This window comes from Gracilinanus agilis, chromosome 2, assembly GCF_016433145.1.
Source record: "Gracilinanus agilis isolate LMUSP501 chromosome 2, AgileGrace, whole genome shotgun sequence".
NCBI lineage: Eukaryota > Metazoa > Chordata > Mammalia > Didelphimorphia > Didelphidae > Gracilinanus > Gracilinanus agilis.
Window position 1 is genome coordinate 700,010,474 of NC_058131.1, and position 22,883 is coordinate 700,033,356.

Consider the following 22,883-nt stretch of genomic DNA (forward strand, 5'->3'; position numbering starts at 1 on the left):
GGTTTGTACCCCAAAGAGATCATAGATAAACAGACTTGTACGAAAATATTCATAGCTGCGCTTTTTGTGGTGGCAACAAATTGGAAAAGGAGGGGATGTCCTTCAATTGGGGAATGGCTGAACAAACTGTGGTATATGCGGGTGATGGAATACTATTGTGCTAAAAGGAATAATAAACTGGAGAAGTTCCAGGCGAACTGGAGAGACCTCCGGGAACTGATGCAGAGTGAAAGGAGCAGAGCCAGAAGAACTCTATACACAGAAACTGATATACTGTGGTAAAATTGAATGTAATGGACTTCTGTACCAGCAGCAATGCAATGACCCAGGACAATTCTGAGGGATTTATGGTAAAGACGCTACCCACATTCAGAGGAAGGACTGCAGAAGAGGAAACATATAAGAAAAACAACTGCTTGAACGCATGGGTCGGGGTGGACATGACTGAGGGTGTAGACTCGAAACTACCACACCAATGCAACTACCAACAATTTGGAAATTGGTCTTGTTCAAGGACACATGACAAAACTAGTGGAAACGCGCATTTGGCCAAGGGTGGGGGGGGGCGCGGTGGGGGGTTGAAGGGGAAAGGGGAGCATGAATCATGTAACCATGTTAAAAATGAATATTAATAAATGTCAAAAAAAATAATAATAATAATAATATTAGATTCTAAAAAAATAATAATCCTATGTATAACAATAATAGATTTAAGCTGCACTAAGACTTTTGGGCAACCCTGTTTAATACACACACACACACACACACACACACACACACACACACACAGAAATTTAAGCATTATGATTTCCATTTTACAGTTGAGGAAACCAAGGCTGAAAGAGATTAAATGATTTGCCCAGGATCACAGAGTTAATGAGTCTGTGGCTGTAATTGAATTCAGGTCATTCAGACTCCTGTGTTATATCACTAGAGAAGTTGAAACTCATTTACTAAACCTGTCTGTCCATTTTTCAAATTAGTTCAAGACTTCAATAATAATAAATAATAAATAAATTGCACCTGTCCAGAAGTTCTGCAGAGTAACTTTTGTGATCTTAATATTGCTGATTGAGATAGCATAGTATGATAGCTAGAGAGCTGCCCTAGGTACCAGGAAACCTTGGGTTCAAATTCTGCCTTTAAGTTCAAATCCCACCTCTGATACATAGCTGGCTGTGTAACTTAACCTCTGTCTGCCTTAGTTTCTGCAACTACAAATGGGACCTGCTTATTCCCTTCGCTGCGTGAATCTGGACTAGTCATAGCCTCCCAGTATTCCAGGCAACTTTAAGACTCTAAGTTGTAGAGAACCTGACAGCTTACAATTGGGACAGAAAGTTTCCTCATCCAAGAGTCCCCTCTAGCTTTGAAGTCACAGAGCTGGGTCATTATCTTATTAACTACTTGACATAGAATAGATGCTGGTCTAATCAGAAAAAATGTCCTATGAAGATTTCCGAGGGATTCCCAGAATTCAATGTCTGAACTTTGAGGGAATTGACCTGAATTTATTCATAACAAATGTCTCTTTCATTTTTTTTTCCTTTTGAAAAATCAATCCAGTTTAAGGAAGAGATGGGAAGGGAATAAGTATTTACATAGCACCTACTATGTTCTGGGGCTAGAACTAAGTGCTTAGTACTTACAATTATGATCTCATTTCATCCTCAAAACAACCCTTTGAAGTGAGTGCTATAATTATCCGCATTTTAAAGATGAGGACACTTAGGCAAAAACAAGTTAAATGACTTGTCCAGTGTCATACAGCTAGTAAGCATAGGAGGCTGGATTTGAACTTGTCTTCCCGACTCTGTACTCTATCCATTGGGTCGCCTAGTTGCTCCCCTTTTTAATGGGTTCAACTGCTTTCTGAAACCACTAATTTGTTTTTATTCCTCTATTTGAAGTAGGAAATTAATTCTGAGTTCAAACAGCATAAGAGTATTAAATATTTACTTATTCTAAATATTACAACCTCATTTCGTGACACAGTTGTGTAGTACCATAAACCCCTAGGATTCCTCAAATGCTGGATTTTATTTTCCACTGTATTTTCCCTCCCTCCAGGACTCTAAGGGGGGGAAAAAGGGGAAATAATGTAGTTTGTGGGGAATAGATTAGTAGACATCAATTAAAGTGAAAGTTAACATTCTTCTCTCCTTTGAGACATTTGTGAATCTACAAGTTCATTCTGCTAGGCACTTGGAAAGACTAAAACAAACGAACAAACAAACAAACAAAAAAAAAACCCAGCATGATTCTTGCCCTTCAAGAACTTAAAATATATTTTAAGTAAGTACTGAGCCTGTTTCTTATGTAGAGAGACACCCGAAAAACCCAAAGCTCTAAATCTAAACTTCATTAGATGTATATAAAATGGATTATTAGAATTTGAGAAGCAGTCTGGAATATGTTCTTAAACTTCAGAGCTGGGGCACTTAGTCTTCTTTTGTTCTATCATGGATCCCTTCAGAACCCTGGCGAAGCCTTGATCCCTACTCAGACTACCTTTCAGTTAGAGGCTAGCTTAGCAAAAATAAAGGTGTAATTTCTTCCCATCCAAATTTACAGGCCCCTGAAATCTATCCATGTCCCCTTTGGGTTAAGAATCCCTGCTTTAGGAGAGTCTAGCTATTATTTATTTATTTATTAAGGTAGCATTTATATTTATTTATTTAGACTAGCATTTATACTACACCTGCTATGTGCCAGGTACTTTATATGCTAAGCAATTAACAGATATTATCTCATTTGATCCTCACAACAGCATCCCTCTAGAATAGGTGCTAGTATTATCACCATTTTAGGGGCAGCTGGGTAACTCAGTGGATTGAGAGTTAGGCCTAGAGATGGGAGGTCCTAGGTTCAAATCTGGCCTCAGACACTTCCCAGCTGTGTGACCCTGGGCAAGTCACTTGACCCCCATTGCCCACCCTTACCACTCTTCCACCTAGGAGCCAATACACAGAAGTTAAGCATTTTAAAAAAATGTATCACCATTTTAACATTGAGGAAACGGAGGCAAACAAGTGAAGTGGCTAGACCAAGATCAAACAGCTAATAAATGTCTTAAACTGGATTTGCACTCAGATTTTCCTGGTTCCAGACCCAGTGCTCTATCTACTGGGTCACACAATGAAGGACCACTACTATTCTCCTGGAAGCTGCTCTCAGAATAATAGTACAATATAGAATATTGATTTGGGCAGAATTATGGCCTTTTAAATTTCAATATCACCTTCAGGTGATGTCATATATCCCTAAACCTTCCCCCCCACCAAGTATTTTGATTTTTAGTTATATTCTAAACTATCTGGGATCTCATCTATTTGGAAATACCTTCTGTGTTATACAAACTGCAGCCTATTCACACTTGCCTCTCCTGTGGGCCTCCTATCTATAGCCTCCCAAGTTCAAGACACAGGAGGTTTCTTCAACATTGAGGGAGGGGGCTTTGAGTTCCCTAGACATTGCAAAGATACCAGTGGATCATACAATCTGAAGTTATTCCTCGTTGTCATTATGTGACCAGCCCATCTTTTTGTTGATGGAGTCCCTGATGACGTCCTTTACACTGATTGTCCTAGGTAAATCTTTATTTATAAGACACACACTCTACATTAGTGATTCCCAAAGTGGGCGCTATCGCCCCCTGGTGGGTGCTGCAGGATCCAGGGAGGCAGTGATGGCCACAGGTGCATTTATCTTTCCTATTAATTGCTATTAAAATTTTTTTTAAAAACCTAGAGACCAGAGGTCCTAGGTTCAAATCCAGCCTCAGACACTTCCCAGCTGTGTGACCCTGGGCAAGTCACTTGACCCCCATTGCCCACCCTTCCACCTAGGAGCCAATACACAGAAGTTAAGGGTTAAAAAAATTTTTTTAAATCAATTTCCAGGGGGCTAAGTAATATTTTTTTCTGGAAAGGGGGTGGTAGGCCAAAAAAGTTTGGGAACCACTGCTCTACATGAATCTTCCCATTCACCACCAACTTTTGCTCTTTGGAAGCCATCGCATTCTATGCCTCATAGCCTTACAAAACCCCTGGAAGAATACTGGTATTAAAAAATGGAGCCCTTATTTCCATAACTGAGGGGCTGAAAAAAGATAAGCACTTCCTCTTTTTTTTACTATCCCATTATGAGTGGCCATAGGAAAATGAGAAGTGTCAATTAAGGCATTAAGTCCAAAATGTCTCATTTAGGGGAAATAGGAGACAGAAATTACATGATCCAGGTTGCAACTTTAACTCACCACACTCCAACTTTTAATTATGATTAAGAACTTTCATCCCCAAAGAGCTCATTGTTGGAAAATAAAGCCTTAGGTCCTACTTAGAGGAAAAAAGCTGCTAGCATTAATAAAAAGTGTGTCCTGTTAGCTTTAACCATGTTTCTTTTCATGATACGGCTTAATAATAAGGCCCCAAATCGGTTCAGCATCATCCCCTTTGTTCTGATCACCAGCAAGCATCTTCCTTTACCTGAGCACAACACTCATATATTAGCGTACCATTAGATCAAGTTATAACCTATAAACTATCCCTAGTAGAAGCCTGTGTGATGCTGGGCTCTTCTCTTGTTCAGCTTTCTTCCCTAGGAAGGAAGGGAAAAAAGGAATGTTTAATCTTGCTTGGAGCTGCCACCACCAGGAAGGCATCCCATGTCATCCTTTGAACTGAATGCTTAGGTACCGAGAACTTTGTACAATATCATAGATTTTATGTGAACACACACACACACACACACACACACACACACACACACAAGATTCTTACAACAGAAAAAAGAAAGAGCTCAAAAAAGCCAGCTGAGTTCCTGAGCTACCATCCAAGGTCTCAACATTAGGCTGGGTGGGGGGAAGAAGGTAACAAAAACAAAAGAACCATTCTCAGAGGGAGGTTTCATCCAGAGAACTGCCCACTCCACGTTCATTTGAGCTGTTTGCTTTGGCTGGCAAATCACATGAATAAGTAAACAACCGCATCAGTTTAGAATCATCCCCTACCCCCACCCCCCACCCCAGAAGCTTGGCCTGTCCTGGGTTCCCACACAGCATGTGGTAGAATCAGTTGGGAAAAGTTGTTTGAAAGGCACTCTTCAAACTATGCACTCTCTCTCTCTTTCTCTCTTATTTAAACACAGACACACCATTTTGAACAACATCTTTGCTGTCTCCAGCTTTTCTCTTTCCACACATATGAAACTAGCCAGGATCCTCCCTCACTGTATCCAGAAATCCCTGCCATTTTGTCCTTTCTTTTTTTAGAGCATCAGTCCAGTCAATCTGCAGCTCATTCATGCAGTGACCTCATTTTGATAAGCCAAGAATAGCTTCTTCCTGGATCTCGAATCCAGGATAAGCACCTAGGTCAGCGTAAGGACATCACTGGGTGTGCGGGAATCCTTGCTGATTGATTGCTGAGCTCATGTTAGGAGTCATCTCAGTCCTAGTGAAAATCTCAAAATGACCCAAGCTCTTCAGGACCTCAGCACCACTTTTCTGCATAATTAATGACTCCAGATGCCATGGTAACACAAAGCACATGAAATCAAGTTGGCCTCACTGTCTGGTTGGCTGACTAGTGCAGCACCTGCCAGAACCCCTGGATCCTAGAGGAAAGGCATTTGATTTTCATGCTGCACCCATGTCTCCTTGGTATTCTGTCCATATTCACAGTGATTGAATTAAGAAACTCAGGTTACTTCTTGTCCATTCAAATAGCAAAATGAAATAGACCTATAATAATGATTAATTTTAGAAACACTCCCTAGTCAGGCTTTTCCTTAATTAAAAAATGAATGCATTAATTGGCTACACACAGGGAAAGCAGACTAGGAAAATGCATCTGCCACTTTAATCTTCTAGCTTTTGTAAAATCTTGATAAAGTAGCCTGGTCTGCACCTGCATTCGATAACCTTGTAGAATGGAATTGGCACTGGATTTAGAATTAGGTGAGACCTGTGTTAAAATCCAACCAGCATTTGCTACCAAGTCCTTCAAGGTTCTGTTTCCAACCCAAACCTACCCTATTCACCTCCCAGGGTTGCTGGATAAAGAAGCATCTTGCAATTTTCAGATTCTAGCTGAATGATAACAATGATTATTAGTAAATGCATCAGCCATGTCAGAAGTATCTAGTACTACCTTCTCTTCCGAGGTCCAATAGGAGCTCCTCCCATCAGAACATTTTTGTCTTTCTATCTTCATAGCTGATAGTTGGCCCTTAAAAAATACTGGTTGCTTATTAACAAAGACAACAATAAGGCTAACTAAAGGCCACAGAATTAAAAACAGGAAAGACTAAGATTCAATTTACAAAGTAACTCAGACTCGTGAAAGAAATGATTCATAAAATAGTCATTAAGGATTGGAGAGTCTCAATCCAGGGTTTCTAACTGCTTGCGTCAAAAGACTTGACGTTTTTTTAGCCTGGACCTCTGATTTCATTGGTCTAAGTCAGTGATGGGCAAACTACGGCCCATGGGCCAGATGCAGCTCCCTGAAATGTTCTATCCAGCCCCACGACATTATTCCTAATCTGACAAATACAGTGAGTAGGATACAATACAATGAAAGAGTTGCCTTAGAAACAGACTGACAGTTGAGTATTTCCTTTCCTTTGGCCCCTCTTTAAAAAGTTTGCCCATCACTGCTCTAAGTAATCCAGGCAGCACAACTCCTTACAAAATACTGTCCTAGAGAGTAGCCTAGGAGCAACCTGAGGCTACGTGACTCACTCAGGTTCATAGGAGGAGCACATAGTGGAGGCAGGAATTGAATTCTCATCTCCATTTCAAGGCTGCAAATCTTCCTCTCTGTTGATTATCTCCAGATTATCCTGTTTTGGGCTTGCTGGCACAGTGTTTACATGCTGTCTTCCCCATTAGACTGACAGTTCCTCAAGAGCAATGCTTGTCTCTTCACCTTTCTACGTATTTCTAGAGTTTAGCAGAGCTCTTGGCATTTCATAGCAATAAATGCTTCATTCTCTGCTCCACTCTGCTGCCCATCATTGTTAGGCTGGATGATGAAAACAATAATGGGCATTTATACTGAATTGACAAGTTGGCAAAGTTCTTTATATAGCATGCCCCAAAAGTCTTAGTGTATTCCCTCCCAAAAATCTTTACCTTCCAGCTTAAAATCAATATGAGTATCAGTTACAAGGCAGAAGGATGGAAAGGACTAGGCCATTGGGGTTACATGACTTGCCCAAGGTCACACAGCTAGGAAGTATCTGAGACCAGATTTGAATGTAGGACCTACAAACTTCAGACCTGGCTCTCTATCCACTGTGCTACCTCACTGACCCTTAGTGCTCTTTAAATATTAAGCCTTAATTACTTAAAACTGTACTAAATTTTAAGATATCCAGAATTATTTTATTTGTCTTGGGTTATTTTATAGGCCAATTTTTTTTAATCCTTATCTTCTGTCTTAGAATTGATATTAGGTACCAGTTCCAAGGTAAAAGAGCAGTAAAGGCTAGGCAAATAGAGTTAAGTGACTTACCCAGAGTCACACAGCTGGGAAGTATTTGAGTCCAGATCTGAATCCTGACTCCTGTCCTGCCTCTCTATCCACTAAGCCACCTAGCTACCTGTATTATTTTATTTAACCCTCACCATAAGCTTGTGAGGGAGACACTACAGATATTTTTATCCACATTTTACAGAAGAAGAAATTGAGGCAAAAGTTATTTGCTCACGGACACCCTGTTAGTTAAGTGTCAAAGAGAAGCTCTGCATCCAAGTTGTCTTAATTTGAAGTTAACCAAATGTATACACCGCCGCTTCCAACAGGCATTGAATGTCTTGGTTTCTCCAGATAGATATGAATAGCAACAGAGATAGGTCATATTTATATGGAAACAAAATGTATTATTCCTCTATCTCACTTGATTTCCACACTTTCCTGTGAAACAGGAAATACAGTATTATCTTCATTTTAGAGCTGAGAAAAGAAAAGAAAGACCAAATAAAGTGCCTTGCACAGGGTCATCCAACCACCAAACAGAAGAGCCCAGACTCAAATCTAGATCCTTCCTACTCTAAATCCAGGACTTTCCCCCATAGTGTCAGGATATATTATGCTGCTATCTCCTATAGATCTTTGCAACTGCTTTCCTTACAAGGACACTTTGAAGCTAAATAAGATCATAAAGAAGAGAGATTCATAGCCTAATCATATTAGTTTAAGATGTGACAAAGTCTATCAGGTGCTAGATTGCTCCCCTCTAAATTAAAAATAACCATTAAAAAAATGAACTGGTGTCAAAAGTAAGTACTTAGGGGCTTCCAGTCCTCTACTTCTCAGGTGCAAATTAAAATACTTTTAAAAGCATGAAAAATCCAGCAATAGAAAAGGAAAACCAGAATGAAAGCATGAAATGGGAAATAATGAGATAAAATACTACTGATGAACCATACAAGTCAGTCTCAATTTAACTCAATTTAGTCCCAACTTTTACTAAGATCACATTACTTGCAGGTTTTAACATCGGCTCTGGGGTTTACAAGGACCAAAACAAGTGGTCCCTGCTTGCAAGCGTACATTCCAACAATAGCTCATAGAGAACCAAGAAAATGAGAACAGCCAGGATTAGATTCTCAAGTGGGCAGTTTCCATAAAGGTCAACGTAGGGCTAGAATTTTGAATCTTCTGCTTGCCTTCAAGGCAAGAATCACTGTACTATATCGAGTTTAAAACTAGTGAAAAAACCAGACCAAACCAAAACCACTAAAAAATGATGTTTCCTGGTTTGGGGACACCAGAGGGTATTTTGTCATGTCATTAAAAAAAACAAACAAATTTCTCTTCTGAATAGGCAAGCTAGAAGTAGACACCCCCCCTCCCTGCCCCCCTGCCCAAGTCCCTATTTTAACTGCTCTGGAATATGGTCAAATATCCTTTAGTTGTCTCTTCCTAAGCCATTTTGAGGTTTGCTAACAAATGAGATGACAACAGCTCTACTAATGGGTTTTTTCAAAACCCAAAGCTCACGGTATAAAGACATTTCAACAGATGTTACACATTTGGACATTAATAATAAGGCAGTTTGTAGCCTCCTGGAATTTTACTTGCAAAACTGGTTTGAATTTGCTTGGGTAGGAGTATGCACTTGGTACAAAACTGGCTGATCTAAGGTAAACAAAGGAGAATGATAAATGGTCTTATTGCAGAGGGTCTCTGGTAGACTGCTAGAAGGGTCAGCTTCGACGCTGAAGTCAATGAATGATTTTACTAATGAGCTGGAAGAGTGGAAAGAACAAGTTAATAGTGTTTGGGGATAACACCAAATGAGAGGAGTGTTACAAATGCTAGAAGGAAAAGCAAAATGAAATGAATAACCTCAGGGAAGTTATTTAAAAAGGAAATAAAACAATTCCAACTATTGATGGCTCCATCCCACAATACACAGATTTAATTTGCAACTTAAAAAAAAATTTTTTACAAGAACATAAATTCAGGCAGGAAAAATTTGTCACACTAAAATTTCTAAGGAAAAAGTCTTTCAAGACAGATGACATATTAGGAGTTACTCTATTTAACTAGGAAAGATCTAGAAAAGGATGTGACCATACCTGCTGTGCTTATCAGAAGGTTTTATCTAAAATTTCCTGTCAGATCAGCTTTGAGGTTTTACCTCAGGGCTCAGACCCAATGGGGTGAACTTAGTTGTTGGAGTTCATTCATAACGGTTTTTCTGAGACAGCTTTTGGGGAATAAATCAAATCAACTCCTGAGGGTCATAGGTAGTTAGCTTAGTCAGTTTGGGGGATACCTAGATAGAAACAGGGAGTTAAGTTAGCCCGAAAACACAGAAGGCTCCCTCTTGGGAGGGATATAGAGGATTGCAGGTCATTAGAGAGATCCCTTAGAATTAGGGACTCCTTTTTTTGATCCTCAGTTTGTATGCTTTCTTAAATAAAAGAGATACTGTTTTTTATTTAAAAAAAAAGACAGATGATATTCAGTGTATGAAGGAAATATGGAAGAAACAGGGCTGAAAGAGGCAAGTCCACTCTATTAGCAATTTTATCTGGCCAGTGTATACTACTTCCTTCCCACTTTCCTTCTTTTTTTTCATTCATTCCAGAGGCATTTATTAAGTCCTGGGGAACAAGTGCAAGGATAGGCCTTTAGGCGTACAAAAATAAAACTAGTAGGGGCAGCTGGGTAGCTCAGTGGATTGAGAGTCAGGCCTAGAGATGGGAGGTCCTAGGTTCAAATCTGGCCTCAGACATTTCCCAGCTGTGTGACCCTGGGCAAGTCACTTGACCCCCATTGCCCACCCTTACCACTCTTCCACCAAGAAGCCAATACACAGAAGCTAAGGGTTAAAAAAAAAAAAAAAGAAAGAAAGAAAAGAAAAAAATAAAACTACTACTCTCAAAGGTGCATACTTACATTCTGATGAGGAATAAAATGACCAGATAATGAAGATGGTGGGGATATTAGCAAATGGGGAGATCAGGACATGTCTTATATAGGAAGAGATACTTAAATTGAGCTTCGAAAGAAGCCAGGGATTCTATGAGGCAAAAGGGAAGTGGAAATATGCAGGCCAGGCAACAGGGCTAAGACTACATAGAGAAATGTCACCAATGACATTCTTTCTTCACCCATCAAGAGAGACCTCACCTCAATTAGCTGGGAAATCTCATGCCCAATTAGTTCTTAAGCCTAAACTTCAGAGGTGAAAGTTAAAAAAAAAAATAAGAAAGATGTCATTAGAGGTACTAATTATTTTAAATTTAGATGGAATCTGTAGGTCACAGAAGCCTCATAAGGTCTAAATCCTTTTTCTTATGGTTAGTCCCTACTGGATAATGCTGCTTAATGTCCAACAATAAACTAGAGATTATCCAGATCAAGAGACTGCAAAATTCTGCCCCATTCTATTTAAGTAAGATACAACGTGGCCATTGCTGTTCCTTGCTTTTGTTGCTAGGACTAAAAACAGCTTCTGTGTTTTTTCCAGAAGTAGCTGTAGTTCTATGTCCCAGTTATGCAAGGCGAGCACCGTGAAGTTGGAAAAAAAAAAAAATAAGCTCAGGCTCCTAGTTTCACTACGAAAAGTACTGTCTCCAGATGTTTAAAAATAACTGAAGCATTAGAACCCATGAGGGAGCCTAAATTCCTGAGTCAATATTCGAGACCTTTAAATTAATTATTATTTTAAAGGCAAAGGTGCAACAAGAGTCTTACGACATCCCTCTTGCCTAAAATACAATTCCCTCTTGCATGGCTCTCCATCGCCTCCTCCATAATTAATAAGTGGGCAGTGCAGGAGACAATTTCAGCTACCATCCCAGGTCCTCAGCCCTCAGAGATCTTAGCTAACTGCCTAATCCATTTCACCAAATTTCTCTCCTACTCTTTAAAAACAAAAACAAAACCCTTGCCTTCCATCTAACAATCAGGCAGAAGAGCAGTAAGGGCTAGGCAATGAGGGTTTAAGTGACTTGCCCACAGTCACACAGCTAGGAAGTGTCTAAGGTCAGATTTGAACTAAGACCTCCCATCTCTAGGTCTGGCTCTCAATCCACTAAGCTACCCAGCTGCTCCCTCTACTACTCTTTAGAAGCCATTGATACAAGGTAGTACAGTTTTTTCCCCATCTTTTAAAGACAATTAAAAATTTTTTTTTAATTTTTAAAAATTTTAAAAATTTTATTTTAAAAAATAAAGAGGTGAAGGAACAGAATGTTATAAAATTCTCTGGAAAACAGGGTCTCTGAGTCTCCTCATTTTCCTCTGAGGTATGAAATGGTCAAAATAAGGTGGAAAAATAGATCTGGCAAGGGAAGGTGAGGCAGGATAGACACTTCTCGTGTTTTCTAAATATTTCATAGTCTAACCTGATTATCCTCAACTTCCCCAACATCTGACTTTTTTAGAAAAATTACTGACCATAAGTTCTAGTTTTTCCAACAAACTAACAAGTAGACTTCTGAATGTTCTAGAATCTTTAAGTGGCTTCAACATAAAACAATATTTAAAGCAACATTTAAGATTTTGCCATCGGGGCAGGTAGGTGGCTCAGTGGATTGAGAGTCAGATATAAAGACAGGGAGGTCCTGGGTTCATATCTGGCCTCAGACATTTCCTAGCTGTGTGACCCTGGGCAAGTAACTAAATCCCCAGTCGTTACCTCTCTTCTGCCTTGGAACCAATACAGAGTATTGATTCTAAGATGGAAGGTAAGGGTTTGAGGAAAAAAAAAAGACTTTGCCATCATTTATCACTTGAAAGCTTTATTAATGATTGATTTTTATTCATTTAAAATGTGTAACTAAGACATTTGAAAGGATGCAAGATGATTTAGTGAATTTAAGATAGGATATTAAAGGATAAAGCCAGATGAAGTAAAGGCAGCAAACATTTTCAAGTGGCAGCACTAAGCAGATTACAAACACATAGACAATACATCTGGCTCTACATTTTCTAATAAATAGGACATATCTACACCCCAGAGCTTCTGTTAGGATCATTTAAGGCTAGCTAGCTATAATGTTGCAAATCTTAGAAGTTCTGTGTAAATGTTGGCTTTTTACCCTCCCATTTTCCTATAATAGAAAGTAAAGAAAGGCACGTGCCAGGATGAAATCTGTCCTCGACTTAAATTCAGGTAAAAAGTTGTCACGTAAATATAAACTGAATAATAGATTTCACAATAGCTTATAGTTTTACTGAAAGATACAGAGGTATATCTTCAGCACCTTTATATGTTGTCATACAATGTTTCTTAAAGGAATAAAGAAAAGAAATCGAACTATTGTGATGTGGCAGATCTCATAAACAAGTTTACATAAAGCCAGGGGACAGCACAAACTCAATTCATTGAGGGAATTTTTTGTGAGGAGCTCTGTCTTTCAAACATCAGGTGTCTTAAGCTGTGAATAACAGCTAAATATCATTCAAATCACAATCAAATCCCCTAACAAGTTTCTTACTGGACTGTTGAAAGTCTCTATTGTTGATTTAAAGTGACAGGCATAAAAGCACAAGGGAAGCAAGGTTAAAATTATTTGGGGATTTAAAAAAATTAACATATTTTTGCATCAAAAGATAATCTTTAGAGAGTCAGTCCTGGAGCTGGGAAGTCCTGGGTTCAAATCTGACCTCAGACACTTCTTAACCATGTAACCCTGGGCAAGTCACTTAACCCCCATTGCCTAGCCCTTACCTCTCTCTTCTGCCTTGGAACCAATACACAGCATTGATTCTAAGTAAGGGTTAAAAAAAATAATAATCTTTAGGAGCAGCTAAGTGACACAATGTCTAGAGCAGGAGATCTGGATTTGGGAGGGCCCATGTTCAAATAAGGCCTCAGACACTTCCTAGATCTGTGACCCTGGGCAAGTTACTTAACTCTGTTTGCCTAGTCCAGTGATGGCAAACCTTTTAGAGATAGAATGCTGGGCCCCACCCCATCCCACCCACCAGACCAAGTGCTATGCACCTCCCCCCACCCCACCCCAAGTCCTCCCCACCTTACCCCAGACAGAAGAGAGAGGAAGAGCTCCCACTGGGTTGCTGGGCAGAGGGATGGGGGAAGTGAGGAATGTCCTCAGGCACATGGAGAGGGGAAGGGGAACAGCTCCACCCTGAGCCCCTCTGGCTTTCTAATAACAAACTCTGGTGGGTGACTGCAGGCATGCCCACAGAGGGCTCTGCATGCCTTCTTTGGCACACGTGCCATAGATTCACCATCACTGGTCTAGTTGTTACCCATCTTAGAGCTGTTACTAGGATAAGAAGTTGGGAGAAAGGAGAGGGAGACGGAGAAGTGGAGGGGGAGAGGGAGAGAGACAGAGACAGAGGCAGAGAGAATTTTAAAGACAATGTGATTTTTGCCAAAGCTCCTTATAGTGACTTCACTGATGTCACAAGTAGCCATGACTTTAAATTAGTGTCTGAGAGGGAGTCAGTATTTGTTCTGTGTTCTGTCCCATGCTGGTTACAGATGGTGGGAAGGATTACTTTCGCCTTTCAGTTTACTCATCTTCCACATCTTTCCAATCCACCCATCCCAACTGTGAAGTTATCTAAATAGGAACTTAAGGTCTGTGTGTCATTTGTGTGTTTCTCCAAAAAGGACCCTGAGCACTCAGCATGAAGCAGGGACCACTGCAGAAATGTTCCAAATAAATGAATTCATTATTCAATCTAAGATCAGGACTTCAACCTGAAATTCATTTTAAAAGAGGCACATCATGTGTACCAGCCTGCCTCTACTACTTCCCATCAGTATTACACTGAGTTAAAAGAAGGCTGCAGTGGGCACAGTATTTGGCGCTAATATATCATGTCTTATACACCGCACAAAAATGATATAACTTTTTTTTAAAATGTAGAACTGCACCAAGGAAGAGAATACCCATTCTGAAGACTGATCACAGACCCATCACAGCATATCTGATTTGAACTGAAGACTGCCTATTATAGTTACAAGTTCTACCCAGTTTTAATGACATAACCGATCAAACTCGGCTTCTGATAGTTACATGTTCACTAACTAGCTATTAAACTCTTACTATGGTAGTTCCTGTCAGGAAGACAAAAATGTAGAAGTCACATTTCCTGGCCTCAAGTAGCTTACAGTCTAGCGTGGACTCTGATAATGCTCCAAATCTAAAGATGTTGCTTTTGGAGGGCATTTTAAACAATCAGGGATTGAACTAATACTGACAAAGTAATAAAAGCAAAATGAACTGAGTTTGAACCTGGGAGAGTTCAGGTAGAACTGAAAATAGATAGAATGGAAGCATCAATGGAAATAGTAATTAATATCATATAATATTTGACAGAACATACAGGATCTGATGTAATTTACACTGAAATTATATCGCGGAGCTTTTTTAACAAGGGATAATCTATTTTAATGATATTGACTCTTCATAGATGTACAAAACCACCAACAACAAAAGATATTACAATGTAAGGGAAAAAAATACAGCCTGCAGGTGTCAGGAAGACTCATCTTCCTGAGTTCAAATTTGGCTTCAGACACTTACTAGCCGTATAACCCTGGGCAAGCCACTTAGTCCTCTTTGCCTTAGTTGCTCAACTATAAAATGAAAGGAAATGGCAAAACACTATCTTTACCAAGAAAACCCCAAATGGGGTCACAAAGAGTTGAACATGAATGTAAACAATAAAACAAGATAAGAAGTAAAACTAGACAAATGGAATTGGGATATCACTATTACTTCAAATGAAAACTTCTCAACAACCTCAAGCCTTTCTATATGAAAGTTTAAGTACTTAAAAAAAACAACCTCAAACCTTTCTAATGTGAAAGTTTAAGTACCTAAAAATTAAGTACCTAAAAAAAAAATTTCCAAGATTCATTCCTTCTGGCAAGGTGGTTTGGAAATCTTTGACCAGAGGGACTCCAAAGTCAGCCCACATGCACAACATTGTGTATACATGTGTGAACATGAACTTAGCTAGAGGACAACACAATTCAAACATGGACAATGTGTTAGTTTTTCAATAATCCCCTAACTTTACACAGGCAAGAAAAGCAAATAATGCTTAGTTAGCCAACATTTATTAAGTGCCTACTAGATACTGGGCTAAGTAAACAGTGGAGACACAAAGATAGGCAAGCCACAGGTCCTTAAGGAGACAGCATGCAAACAACTCCGTACAAACAAGATACACACAGGATAAATTTGATTTAGTCAACAGATAGAAGGAACTAAAATGAAGGACTAGTAGAGGCTTCTTGCAGAAGGTGGGGCTTAAGCTTAGACTTGAAGCAAGCCAGGGAAATGAGGAGAGGAAGCCAAGGAGGAAGAGTGGTCCAGGTATGGAGATGGACAATGAAAACACTAGAGATCTAGAGATGGAGTATCATATGTAAAGAACAGCAAGTTATATATAATAACTCGGATGGAGGAGCAGGGTCATTGGATCACAGAATATGTGGAAGTGTAAGGTATACAAAGATGCCAAATAGAGGAAGGGGTCTCATGAGCTTGGAGAGACTTTGGGACATATGGAAGGTTAGAAAAGCCTGGTGTGATGCTGCAGGGTCCGGGAGACAATACACACAAATAAGCCAGAGAACAACAAAAGAAGGCAAGCTTGGAATAAAAGTCAAACACTCTCTATCCAAATGCATGATTTCATAACAGGGATAAGATACTATAAAAAAGGAATGGGAGCAGCCAAGTAGCACAGTGGACAGAGTGCCAGACCTAAATTCAGGAGGACCTGGGTTCAAATCTGGCCTCAGACACTTCCCAACTATGTGATCCTGGGCAAGTCCCTTAACCCAGATCGCCTAACTCTTATACTGCTATTCTGACTTAGAATTAATACTAGAACAGGGGGGGGAAAAAAAGGTTTTTTTTGGTTGTTTCTTATTTTTTGAAGTGATCTTTTGTGGTAGTCAGGTGACTCAGCAGATGGGAGGTTATGAATTCAACTGTAGATTTAGATGCTTCCTAGCTGGGTGACCTTGGGTAAGTCACTTAACCCCCATTGCCTAGCCCTTACCAGTCTTCTGCCTTGGAACCACTATCTAGTATCCATTCTAAGGCAGAAGGTAATGGTTAAAAACAAAAAGGAATAAATGTCCAAGAGTTTAATTTAGAAGCTTGAAGGGGTACACGAGTGGAATATGAACCTGTCTCCACTCTGTTGTAGGTTTTGGTTCATTTGATGCCACACTTTAAATATAGAAGACCAAGGTATCCTATTTATTCAACTGTACTTTATAAAGCAATTTAAAAAAAAAAAGTGACTCAAATATGTGCTTTTATTCTTTTTTTTTAATTGAAAAAAGACTCAGTGTTTACATGAAGTTTAAAAACAAAAGCAGAGGTGGTCTTTGGCAGGATCTAATAATAACTAACAGCACAAGTTACTATCTTTTTCCTTCTGAATAAGGCCACTTGGAACAAATTTAAGTCCTGAAGATTTTCTGTCATCTTATACAAAGCAAAATAAACAAACCAAAGACCCAAATTACAAACATCAGTTGTGCTGCATAAGCCATTCCCGACTAACATCAATCACAACTTGGAAATGGTCAAAGGTCAAATCAATCCAAGTTCATTAAAAAGCAGTCAGATACTTTAACAGCTTTTTTTTTTTTTTAAAGAAGAAACATTTGTTCATTTTTGGTTCTTTGAAAAAAACCAATGGTGTTAAAGGTCATAGAAGGCGACATTATAACCAGAGTTAAGAGAGGCAGCCTTCAGACCTAAAAACCTAATGATATCCCAAGAAATCTCAGGATGACTATTTGGTTACAAAATAGTAACATTTAACTAGAGGATTAAAAAAAAACAACAAAAGACAAGTAGCTTCATTGTTTTAACCTTGCCAATTACTTAAGTTCAACCAGTCAAAGGAGAGTTCCTTTCTCTTTCATCCTCAGAACTGTCTACAGCTCAATCCTCCTATTAGGAACAATAGTCACGAAATACATGGAGAAAAGCATAATATTCATTTAGCATGGCATAGCATTGCTGCTTGAAGCATGGGAACTCCATGGGTCCCCTTCTTGCAGGATCTCCACCAGGGAAGGGAACTTGGATGATTATAATTCATGCAGAATCTAGCAGAAAGATCATGAGATGAATGTTTTTTCTGTATTAGATATTTGTCTGTAAGATTTTGGAATGATTACCCAAGAGTTTTGTTTCAGAGTTTTTGGTAGGTGTAGAATTGCTAGCTTGAAATTATATTTTTACATCAGATCCATGCTTTGTAAACTAGATCTGTCCAGGAGGGGAAAAGAAAGAGGTCTGCTCTGAGCATGAACAAGTAACTGTTCATGTTGAACAAGTAAATGCCCTAACTATGTCCATAGCATTTTCTTGGTAAGAAAATGCATAGCAGCAGCATTGTGGAACAAGAAAAGGCCTAGAAAACACCTGGGACAACGGTCTCATTTGACTGATGAGGAAACTAAGGTCCAGGGCTCAAGCTTGCTTGTTCAATGGCCATAAATAGCAGGTTATCTATAGAGCTATTACCCAGCTTTCCCGATTCCTGGGCCAATACTATTTTGACCACTATACTGCCTCTGCAATTATATAGTAGATAGGCTTACCTGTAAATACCACGGGAGGGGAATGATGGAAGTAGATTCCCCAACCCTAAACTACCAGAGTAAAGTCACTCCAACTACTGAAGCATTTTCCGTAAAAAAAGAAATCGTCAACTACCAAGGCAATAGGCCTAAGTTGACAAAAGAGGAGATACTAATACACTCATATACTGCAAAAAGCCCAATGATACAAAACGAATATCCATCATAAATATCCAGAGGCAAAAAATACTCATCTCTATTCAATCAAGGCTCAATGAAATACACTCAATAAATTAATAATAACATTCATGAAACTGACCCTATTGACTTGCTAGTAGGAGGACATGAACCTCACAATCATGGCCATGGATAGTTCAAGAGCCTTCAACACTCTCTCACCCAACCCCCAGGTAGATACTGAAATGCTTTTGATGGATGATGACTGGGGACATCGGGAAAAGTCTCAACAAGGGTAAAATTTTCTCCTCAATGAACCAACCAGACTTTTTAATCTCTTGCTATTCACATTGCTTGAATGTTTGTATCTTGTCAAAACATCAAACTAACAGTTTCGTTTCTTTGTTTTAAAAAAGAGAGGTGAGGGGGCAGCTGGGTAGCTCAGTGGATGGAGAGTCAGGCCTAGAGACGGGAGGTCCTGGGTTCAAATCCGGCCTCAGACACTTCCCAGCTGTGTGACCCTGGGCAAGTCACTTGACCCCCATTGCCCACCCTTACCGCTCTTCCACCTAGGAGCCAATGCACAGAAGTTAAGGGCTTATAAAACAAACAAATAAATAAAGGAGAGGAGTGAGAGCAGAGGAGGTCTGACCATATATCTCAATATTATGATGCCAGTTGAATGTTTGATGTACTATAGTTCCAACAGATAGTTGGATAGTCCTCAGGCCCTCAAGCCCAAACTAAATCAGACAGGGCAATTTCCTGATCATGCTTCCAACTTGAAGGCATCCACAAAAAATACTTGGGTCAGGCTCTTACTTCTACACCCACCAATCCTCTGACAAATAAGAGGAAGCAGAGGATCATGCAAGTACAGGGTCTTCCCAAGAGAGATGAGGAGAAGCAAAGATCTAAGCTAAGGACTGCTCTTCAGTATGGGGCCTCAGAACAAAAGGAGGTAATTATAAAAGGTGATACATTAATCTACAACCTGGTACTCTCTTACCCTTTCCCTCGAAGTTGGCAGCAAGGAAGATTCCTCCCCTTCTCACCCAAGTCCTAGCCCTAGAAACTTTAATTTAAAAGGTGTTCCTCAAATTATAGATTCAATCATATAAACCAGTGGTTCCCAAACTTTTTTGGCCTCCCGCCCCCTTTCCAGAAAAAATATTACTTAGCCCCCTGGAAATCAATTTTTTTTCATTTTAATAGCAATGAATAGGAAAGATAAATGCACCTGTGGCCATCACCATTCTCCTGGATGGCTGCAGCACCCACCAGGGGGCGGTGGCACCCACTTTGGGAATCACTGATATAAACTATACATTTCCTTAAATTGATATACATTATATAAAATATGTATAAGCATGGTATGTATAAATATGGCACATGTACCTTTATATACATCATATGGTACATGTATAAATTGCTTCCTTCTGGTCAAAGCAAAACAATCCTAACTCAATGGAAAGAAAATGTTTTTAAATGCCAATAGTATCCTGACTTCCTTGACTCCTTTCAGGAAATTTCAGTACATTCCTCTAATAGCCACTAATTATTCAGCTGAAAAGTTGAGGCACCAGAATTGAATATGGCTTATTGTGGCAGACCTCATATGACTGCTTATTACAACCAAGGGCTGGGAAGAAGCACTTTGCCCCAAAGCCCTATACACAGCTGCAAGTCTGTCCATTCAAAAAGCAAGGCACTGTCTGTTGATTCTGAAGCTTCTGTTCAGAAGACAAGATGCATGAAGTCTAATGAAATCCACATAAAGATGAATCTCTTCCAAAACAGTAAGATGGAATAACCTTCATTTGTAGTAGGCCTGCACATCTGTGCAACGTGATGTGTTATCCTTTTTTCTATATAACTTTGTGCTTTTTAAAAATATAGCAACTTGGTAAGAGAAGATAGGGGAAAGTTCTCAACTTCTGATTTTATGAAATGAATGTTCATTATAGAAAGGGTAAAGAGAAAGGGTAAAGACATTCAAATGGTTTTTGTTTGTTTGTTTAACCCCTTACCTTTCATCTTAGAATCAATACTGTGTATTAGTTCCAAAACAGAAGGTAGTAAGGGCTAGGCAATAGGGGTTACTTGACTTGCCCAGGGTCACACAACTAGGCAGTGTCTGAGGCCAGATTTAAACCTAGGACTTGCCCAGGATCCCACAACTGGGAAGTGACTGAAGCCAGATTTGAACCGAGGACCTCCTGTCTCTAGGCCTGGCTCTCAAACCACTGAACCACCCAGCCGCCCCCATTTTTTTTTCAGATTGTATTTTTAAGAGCAGAACTATACTACTTAATGGAAAGAAGGGAGAATGTAGGTGGTCTAAATCTGCTTTGAAAATTATCAATACTCTGCTTAGCTAGACCAAGAGAGAATTTATGCAGGAGTAATTTTATTCATTAAAATACCTAACCACACTGTGTGACTACACATACAAATGTGTGTATGTATTCATATAAGTATACATTTATATGTATACTTATAAATGTATATCTAAATATATATTTAGAGAAAGAACATTAACATATCATCAACAAAGCAGTATTATTGAACACCAATCACATGCCCAGCAATGTGGTTAGTTATTATAAGGTGATAATATAAAACTGCCCCTGGCATAAGTCCTCTTCTGGCCTAGGCAAATGGGGTAGTGGTGATTTTTCTCTCCTAGGTTGTGGTGATTTTCAAAGCAAATTTAAACCTTCCATCCTCTCCCCCATTAAGTGCACTCATTTTATCATTAAATGCCTTGTATATCTATCTATTACCTCAGTCTGTTTAATGACCAATAGTCTCTCTCTCTCCTCTGTGTCAAATTTGTTTATATCTCTATGCTAACATGGAGGGAAGAGGAGAGGAGAGAACAAGGGAGGGAGGGAAGAGAGGGAGAGGAGAGAAGTAATTTTCTGTGGTCATTAAATAGACTGACCATCTGAATTACAGTCTAGATCCCACAGGACCACAAATAGCTAAGCAGAAGGCCCAGACCTCAGTGGGATGAGTCAGTGGTCTGATTATTTGGTCAGAGATGGAAATAGTGAGCACAGGAACACTGCTTCGGAAGCACTAAGGATCTTGGGGATAGGAATGAAATTTAGGGGATGATTCTTAAAAATAATCTTATTAAGTTGTTAGGAATGTCCAGTCTAGTTCTACATGTACCTAGGCCCCAAAGAGATTGGCTAAATTAGAAAGACAGTTAAAATTCAAAGGGAGGCTTTTCCTTGAGTCAGCTCCAGCCACCCATCCCTCAAAAAACTTATTATCAGCCTTCTCTTGAATATTTTGTATCACTTATCTACAGTTCATAAAACATAAAAGACACGATTTTTTTTTGCAACAATCACAATGGCATCTTGTTCAAGCTGTCAATTTTTATTTCAACCTTTCCAAAAAAATGTTATCTAGTGGTGAACCGTTGTAACCGTGGAGGGAAGGGAAACAATTACAAATACAGTTTGTTTGCTTTTGGCCCAGTAGTTTTGTTACAACATTGTCTCTTTAATTACTTAAGGATGTTTGCTCAGACTGGTCATCTTTATAACACTCTACCTGTTCTCACTCTGCAGTCATTTGTAGCCTTTAAAAATAAACATAAATAGGCTTATACTGAATCTAGCTTATAAAAGAGTATACCCTGGAACCTGTTTTTAATAGTGCCTGGTAAAAGCTGCGGTTTATATTAACCCTTTCAAACGCCATAATCAATTAATGAGAATTAAGCTACCACTAACCAGGCATTAACCATTTCGCTGGAAAATTTAAGAGGTCTACATATTCCCACAATTCCACGAATAGTTATCAAAACTAAAGACTAGGAGCAGACAAGGTTAAACAGATATACTTTTGCTACAAGTCGTAACTTGAATTGAAACAAGCAAAGGAACTATTTACTAGGAAAGTCACATTGTGTTTATAATAGAACTTTCGATTATATCTCCTTGACATTTAATTCCCACAGCAAAGTCATTGCTGTCTACTTTAAGGAGTGCCCAGAAGGCTTAAATCCGCACCGAGGGAACTGAACACGACTATCAAAATTCACGGTGGCCCAAAAAATGTATCTCTTTGGCCGTGCTGGGTAAATAAACTTTCCATTCCATAGCCCAGTGCACCACTGGAAATAAAGGACACCAGCGTGTGCCTCGGGCAGCACTACCACGTCGAGAAGAGGAGGAATACTTCAGGCTTTTTACAAATTGATTTAGCGAATAATAATAAAAAAAAAAATCAGGGAATGCAACGCTTGCAATTAGCTGCAACCTTTATTCCAAATGATAAGAAAAATACTCTATCAAGGTGGAAAAGCAATTATGATAAAATCAGTAACCGGTTACCTTGAAAACTTTGGGCTTCTTTTCCCTCTGGGGTCTCTTGTTTTCCTTTATAACCTAAAAAAATCAGATTGCATAATGAGCCTCGTCTGGCGAGCGAGAGAGGGAGAAGAGTGCCCCTTTCCAATTAATGACAACTGCCCCGCAAAACTCTTTGTATCGTTCAAGCCGCAAACACGTTGGATGGGCGGAACTTACAAAAAACAACCGCGGTGCAAACGTTCCACTTGCAGCCTTCCCCCAGAAGCCGGCGGGCGGGCAGCCCACCCTCCCCTCCCCCCATCCTCC

At 39.4% G+C, this 22,883-nt stretch overlaps 1 protein-coding gene across 1 annotated transcript in view; it reads right to left on the reverse strand.

Moving 5' to 3' along the window:
• Positions 1-22,883, reverse strand: part of TET1 (tet methylcytosine dioxygenase 1) — a 191,937-nt gene that overhangs the window by 106,041 nt on the left and 63,013 nt on the right. Inside the window, exon 3 of the mRNA XM_044659198.1 lies at positions 22,599-22,652. Within this exon, the coding sequence (XP_044515133.1) occupies positions 22,599-22,652 (54 nt within the window). The remainder of the gene's footprint in view (positions 1-22,598; positions 22,653-22,883) is intronic.